General features: G+C 44.5%; 1 protein-coding gene across 1 annotated transcript; it reads right to left on the reverse strand.

Annotated features, from left to right (window-relative positions):
• Positions 1-4,924: 4,924 nt before the first annotated feature.
• LOC135392443 (uncharacterized) lies at positions 4,925-7,117 on the reverse strand. The gene is made up of 5 exons (XM_064623153.1): positions 6,823-7,117; positions 6,574-6,667; positions 6,354-6,487; positions 6,229-6,285; positions 4,925-6,160 (listed from the first exon to the last, which is right to left on the reverse strand). Exons 1-5 carry the CDS (start codon positions 7,115-7,117, stop codon positions 5,142-5,144), a joined length of 1,599 nt encoding a protein of 532 aa, XP_064479223.1. The 3' UTR covers positions 4,925-5,141.
• Positions 7,118-7,993: the final 876 nt, after the last annotated feature.

Consider the following 7,993-nt stretch of genomic DNA (forward strand, 5'->3'; position numbering starts at 1 on the left):
TAGGTTGTTTCATACAGGTAGCCATGCACGACGCCATCTCCAAAGCAGACGATGTCTCCGAGAGAAATCGGGGGAACGGCGCCGGCGGCGCGCCGCCCTCGCATTGGTCCTGTTGGCTTCTACGTCACAATGATGTTTGGACGTCGGAGGTTTCGCTGATCAAAAAAGCTCGTTTATTTAAAACACAAACATTTCTGAGCAGTGAAAATCGGTGACATCGATTGTCGAATGATGCCAAGCATTCTCGTAACCACTTCCTACCCATGTCTCCGGATGCGATAGTCCCTTTAAAGGAACTGTAAAGTGAAATTTTACCCCGCCGTTTCTGTGTGCGACCTGGTAGAGTTTGCCTGTTTGATACCGCACACACAGCCAAAGCACTCAGAGCTCGTTAATTATTACACAGCATCAATTAGAAAACTTAAATCGAACGGTAGGTTGCCCCGCAACAGCTAAAAAAAATCATGATGAGAGTACTCCCGTCACGTGATACCTAAGTAATACACGATGAACTTATGACCGGCTACTACTTACCAATACACACTACTTTTAGAATAACAAGAATTACTGGGACAATTCTTCAAAAATATCGAAGAAACAGCGTATCCCAAAATACTGTCAGCGCGGCCAACGCCCTCTGTTCGCTCTCCTCCCAACGATATGGCCCGCGTGTGTATTGCCTCTGTCGAGGTTTGTGTATGCAAAAAAGTTCTTTTCCTGGTGAAATTGAACCGAACTTCACCTGACAGCGATGCCAGGTATCTACTGTAGTGTTCGGGGATACACCAAGTGTGCTCCTTCGACACGGAACGTTGTGTACCACAAGATTCCAACGGATAATGCGCGGAAACGAAAGTTGTTGCAATCGCTTGGTCAAGACATTCGTGATCCACGCCCTATTTGCTCATCCCATTTCTCTGACGAGTCGTACGATATGACAGCAGCGGAAGGTCGAAACTTCTCAAACGGACCGCAGTTCCGACACCAGTGTGTCTCCTTGTGACTTCTGACTATGCGAACACCAGTGCACACGAGGTATGTATCGATACACAGCAATAATACATATAGGGAGTATTCATGTGACGTCACGCGTACCCTGCGCCGCCGCTTCCCCGCACGGTGGTGGTCACTTTGGCGCACTTTCGCTTTGGTGTTGTAAGACGTTTGTGACTGCAGCTCGAACGATCGAGGACTCGTGCGAAACTTGGACCCAAACGTGCGGTAGGTTCTTTTGTGACCTTAAAGAAAATGCTGCAGTTGAGCGCATATGCCGCTCAGCTGTGTGAGGAAGCGAAATCTCGTTACCGAGAGAAAGTTTTGAAATGTGGTGGTGTAGATCCCCTTCTTTTTACCGACAAAGACACCAACAGCGACGTGATGAGCTATCCAAAAGTGGAACTGACAGACGTGAAGGACTATCTAGTTAATGCGACAAGCTTCGTCACACGTGAACAAATGAAGGCACACAAAGCCATGGAATCGCACAATTTTCTGACGAGCGGTTGGGTGAACCAGCCACGAACGAAAGCTATCGAAGACGGGAGCGTTGTTGTCATCAGCAAGGTGAGCATCACTACACATGAAGTGCACTCGTTCTCTAGCTGTCCACTTGATTTGCGTAAAACTACGAGTTTGGCATGTTAGCGCGCTATGAACAAACGGGACACAGACGAGCACACAGGTAGCACAAGTGTGTGTGTGTGTTTGTCTTTGTGTTCTGTCTCTAGTTTTAACTTGATTTGCATATCACGCATGGCTGTAGAAATATTACTTAAATGTGCTTGGCGTTTTGTAGCAAAAATGTAGCATGGTCAAGTGACAGTAGGTGGTGGTGGCGCGGGGATGGGGGGAAGGATGCGTTGAAATTGTTTCAGTGTTGATGTCAGTGTAATTAATTTCTATGGTTACTGGTACTGGTGTCTGGACGGAAGAAAACCGTCTGTGAATATGCAGTAATTGAAGACAGTGAAGAGCCTCACAAATCAGTTAACGTCATAATTCTGAGTTCGCTCAATGCAACAAACATGACATGTCTCATACAATTGTCTTTGCTTATTATTTCAGGTCAACCATTCCCAAAGCCTGTCGAGCAAGCCGTTGCAGCCTTGGCTACTTCTCAGGCCTGACGGTGAAGTCGTCACAGCCCATTGCACATGCATGACGGGCCTTGGGGAAGCCTGTTCACACATTGGTGCAGTGCTGTTCTATTTGGAATCTGCAGTGGCACATAGAGACGGTCGCTCGTGTACCGACAAGCCAAATGCCTGGTTACCTGCACATGTTAAAACCTTGCAGTGCAAACCTATCTGCAAGATTGACTTCTCGTCTGCTACTCTCAAAAAGAGAAAGCTTAACACCATAGCATCTCCTTCGCAACCTGTAACTGTACGCAGTCAGACCACAAAGCCAACCCAGGAAGAATGGACTGATTTTCTTAACGAAGTGGCTGCAGCAGGATCCCAGCCAGCTGTTTTTTCAGTCCTGGAAAAATATTCCGACCAGTATGTGCCACTTGCTGCAAGATGCCGTACAGCTCTCCTGACCACGCTGGAAAGCAAGAATCATCCATCTTCTGCTGACTATATGGCACAATCTTGCACAGAGTTTATGGAGGCAATGCGGATTGAACCAGAGGTCAGTAACGTAGTCGAGAGAAATAATAATATATTGTGCTGTGTGATCATCTTGCCTAAGTCATCTCATCTGTGAGTTTGTGCCTGATGAGTGACAGGATATGTTGTACGTATTGCAGGTCGCTGCAATGATTGAGCAAGAGACGCGTCCCCAAGCAGCATCAAGGAAGTGGTTCGAGTTCCGGGCAGGGCGTATAACAGCATCCAATGCCAAAGCTGTCTGCCGCACGTCGACAGAGACCCCAGCACTCAGCCTCCTAAAGAAGATCTGCTACCCAGAGGAGAGCAAGTTCCATGCCGCAGCCACAGAATGGGGAATTGCAAAAGAAAAGAAAGCGATGGAACACTTCATCAATGTAACTGCAGTTAGCCACACACAATTCAAGTGTGAAGGTGCGGGTCTTTTCATTAGTTTAAGTTACCCATACATTGCAGCTACACCAGACGCTATAGCTTCGTGTATATGCTGCGGAAATGGCCTAGTGGAAGTGAAATGCCCATATGCTTCACGTGACAGTACAATTGCAGACATTGTTGAAAACAAGAACACATGTTTGGAGAGTTCTCGTGGCAAAATTCAACTAAAAAGGGACCACGCATACTTCTATCAGGTGCAGTTTCAGATGTTTGTATGCAACCGCAACTACTGCTATTTTGTCCTTTGGACATGTAGAGAGATATTTGTGGAAAAAATAGAGTTTGACCCTACTTTCTGCAGCATGATGGTAGAAAAGTGCAGGGACTACTTTGTGAAGGTCATTTTACCAGAGCTGATTTACAAATTCTGGTCAAAAAAGGTCATTCGTGAGTCACACGAAGCTGGTACAAGTGCTACAATAGATGGTACAAATTCTGCAGAGGCCAACGATAACGAGTCATACTGCCATTGTGGAGAAGGAGAATATGGGAAAATGATAGAATGTGATGGGCTGTCATGTGCAAAAAGGTGGTTCCACTTCAAATGTGTAAACCTGACTCGTGCACCAAAGGCGAAGACATGGCTTTGTAGGGATTGCAAAAACACGTAAAATGCAGTCTTCCTACAAAAAGAATGTAAAGAAGCAAATCAGAAAATGTGAAGGCCGTCCCTCATGCAGGGTGTCTACTAAACAATGTATCAGAAATTTCGTGACATAGTTATGTGCAAGCATTACTGCTTCTAGTTAGCTATTTTCCCTTCTCAATTTTGCAGTCAAGCTCAAATTCCCTATCAGTTCCAGGTCTTGCATGTTTCCCAGTTTGGTCCCATGTTCCCCAGAATAACTGCTGCAAAGAACGACGACAGGGTAAGAACAGGTATGACACATGCATCAAGACGTCGTACCCTTTCTTACCCTTGTCACTTTTTGCAGCAGTCATTCTATTATGTCTATGTACCAATTATCCGAACATAGCCCTTTCATGGTGCATACACTGTTCTAGTGCTGTATTTTGTACTTGCCTTTATTTATTGCATATGAAAGTTTGTAGCTTCTTGTATTTCTGCAATTTTTTAGTTCAGGAGGAAAACTCTGCCCTGTTTATTAGATGACAATGTAGCAACTCTTTATTGAAATAGAGTCATGTCACACCAGCCAGAGCATGTCATGTCACTTTGAACCAGGCTTGTGCCTGTTACTCGAATTTTAACGTTACTTCTATGCAAAAAGTAATTGATTACTCGAAAAATTATTTTCACAGTAAAGTAACTGATTACTCGAAAAAGTAATTGATTAGAAGTAACCCAATTACTAGTAACGTGTTACACACAAGTCTGCTTTGAACTGTTACACTGTTTCATTGCAATTACACAAGATAAAGGAACAGCTGAGACTGCAAAACTAAACATACTTGAACTTTACACACTACTTTTTAAGCGTCAGGTGCACTGCATAATTAGTAATAATGCATTACACATGTGGTGCACAAAGCCGTGCGTAACACTTAGCGACCTTAAAGGGGTTGGGACACTTTCACGGATGTGGTTCATGACATCAAGAACACATTGTACTGCGCACCAGAATACTGAGGAAAAGAATTATTCTCCGAGATGTTGTACCTAGCAAGATACATGCCCTCTGTTACCCTCTTCGCTGTGAAATTTTCAGTGCAGGTCCACATCGGTGCGAACAGCCATCTTTTGCATTTACCTGGGTTGACCTGTCGCAACCCCTTTAACTAACTTGCTGCAACTCAATATTGCAACGAACCACAGATAATAAAAATAAATCACAAACTGGTCACTACTTGGACAGCATTGACTTAGATGTCACACATTTGCTTAACAATGGCAAATTGTAAAAGTATCACAGGCAATATAATCACAGACCAAAAATATATAATGTGATGCTCTACATAACTAAAATATCACAGATCACATCACATCCCTAAGTAAATATTTGCACTTGCATAGTATGCTTGGATAGTTGCTGCGGATAGTATGACGACAGAAATGACAGAGTGCATTGCAGATGTGTGAAGGTATCACAGAACATGTCACAAGTTGTGAGCTGGCAAAAAAAATAGAAATCATTCAAAGGGCACTACAGAATTGCACAAATTACATAACGAACAACACACTACGACAACCTTGTCCAGCATAGGGACTTCGTCCCCTTCTCTCGTAGTTACCATTTCAATCGGAATGGTGCTTTTCAGAATTGAATACTTTGTGCGGACCAGGCCTATCACTCTTTCCACGTGAATCCGGACGTTTGCCAAACGCCTTGTATTTTCGACCTCCCAAGGTGAAAGCTGTGCTTTTCCCCTTGTGAAGGCAGGCAACTCAAGTTTTGCACGATGGATCCCCACACTGTCGGCAATTGTGAAACCCCGGTCGGCAAGAACGGAATCGCCGGGAAGCAGGTTATCCAGAACACCACAAGATTCTGTGATTTCCTTGTCACTTGTTCGGCCACCCCAACCTTTGGAAACATATGTTACCACTCCCTGGGGACAAATGCCGATAAGATACTTGACTGTGTTGTGATGTTTATAGTGGGACCACGTCAATGCCCGTGTTACAAGCGACGATGGCCTATCTATAAACACCTCAAAGCAGTCAAGTATCACAGCGACTTTAAGACCAAAGGCGCTGCGAAATGCCATGGGCATTGTCTTTTGCAGACATTCTCGCGAAGGCCATAAAATTAACCCCTTCAAGCGTACATACATGGCGTCAGTCCATCTGCTCAATATTCTTGATATTGTTGGTTGTGAGACAGAAAACCGATATGCAAGATCCTGCAGTGGGGAGTTGAGTCTAAATCGCATGAGCGTTACAATCATCTCTTGGAACCTAGTAAGAGAGTTGCAGGGTCCGTGCGCTACACTGTCTTCTAAAAAATGGAAAACAGCAAGTAAAATCGCAAAATTTGGTAGACCAGTGTAGAATGTGACCATTCTTTCGTTTGCACGAAAGGTGTCCTCGTCAAGTATGTGCCTGCTTAGCTCTGATCGCAGCCTGTACACTTCTTCATTCTGTTTGTGGTTTTCGGCCTGGAGGTTTGAAATGTCAGACATTGTCAAGTCGGTACCAACAGCGCAACCTAAAGAATAGAAAAGAACGTCACTTTAGCATTGTAAATGCTGTAAACCGAGGCGTCCGACAACAAACCTGGTAGTGATTCGGTTTCCTCATCATTGGTAGCATTTTCTTGCACCAGGGCAAGTTCTGTTGATTTAAAGAGCACCACGTTTTCAGACACTATCGCCAATTACTTTTGCATTAACAGTACATACCACAAACTTCTGTGCCTGACATGTCAGGTGTTCCAGCAACACTAGCAGGTGTGTGTGCCTGCTGCAGACGCAGCAGGGCTTCTGCAGCATCAACCTCCTGCTTCTTCTCTGTTCTTTGTTTCAGCCGTTGATATCTGAAGAGGTGTTCGAGACATCGAAATTTTTTCACACTGCATCTGACTGTCTAAAATACTAATGCATTTTCAAAGCTAAATCATACTTTTCGAGCCCGCTGGACGTTCGTCTTTCGTAACCAAGAGATACGGACGGTGCCCAATCCGGGTGATTAACATCATGCAGCGTTGCTGGCTCGCCTGAAATTTGTAAGCTGTCCTGTCACAAAGCACGTAGAAGGTAACACGAAGGCCCGAGTTAATGATAGGTACCACTATCTCGGTCCCTCAAAAGTAAGTCTCAAGATCGGGCTATCAGACGTGTTCCAAATAACAGCTGCTTTTGTTCCGCTTACCTTGTACAAAGTGCCTCCCGCAGACCCTGTAGTGGGAAGCTCCCTGGTTTATGTCCTTGCGATTGATCCGCGCGAACCACTCGTGTCTTCTTCTTCTTTGAAGTTCTTGTACAGGTTTCGTTTCGCGGTCGTCAACAGTAGGGACACGGAAGAAACGTACTTTTTCAAGCGTGTCATTTTCATTCGTTACCCTCTGTCGTTTTCTTGTTTGATTACGTTCGCCGTCGTCACTGCTTGTACGCTTTCTTTTGCGAAAACTGCGGTTGCCGCATAGAAATACGGCGCAGTTCGTCATCTTCCTCGCACGGCCCCGCCATGAAAACAGACAAAAGTGACCACCAGCGGGGCGGGGCTTCTCGGCGTGACGTCATCTCTGTGACGTAGGTGAATACTCCCTATAGAGATAATTCAAATTCAGATTGATTTTTGTGATGCCTACGCTGCGTAATGTACCAAACGGAACATCTCCCTTCCATTGGGGAGCCCTGAGCTCTCGCAGGGGAATATGAGCATCAGATAAATTGTGCGCTATAGCTACTGACCATATTGTTTATTTATATACACGCCACAGGCTTCCATCGTGGCTGACAAGAAAGTGAAAATCGGAAGTAAAAGTGTGCAAACGGATGATTTACCGTCGACACCTCTCAACCTTTATCCAGTGATGATTTCAACACCTATTGTCCATACACACTCATGCTCACAGGTGGGTCAGTTCTTGTTTTTTTTTTTGTTTAACAGTTTAACTTCTGCATTCCTTGCAGGTGCATGATATGACAATATCTTCACCACTGCTGGAACCAGCTGTTGAGTCAACAGTTTTGAATGGTACATAGCCTGCTGATACTAAAAGCTCTTCTACTTTGCAGTGTTGTGCCCTCTGCTTCACCAGACCAGAAGAAGTACATCAAATTCAGAACTCCACTATTAGAACTGTTTGAGAAGTGCAGGACTTACAGTGCATTGCACACTTTTCACCGACTGAAACATACTGAAACAATCAAATAATTTATTTTACTAAAACACAAGCCTTTGAATAGAGTCTGTCCTTCCTTCATCAGGTACGATACAGACACACACACACACTTGGTACATATATTTATACTGATGTACATTAGAGAAAGGAAACAAAGAAGGTGGTGAGGAGAAAATACAAATTCTTGTTAGAAAG

Source organism: Ornithodoros turicata, chromosome 4 (genome assembly GCF_037126465.1).
Source record: "Ornithodoros turicata isolate Travis chromosome 4, ASM3712646v1, whole genome shotgun sequence".
In the NCBI taxonomy this organism is placed as follows: Eukaryota; Metazoa; Arthropoda; class Arachnida; order Ixodida; family Argasidae; genus Ornithodoros; species Ornithodoros turicata.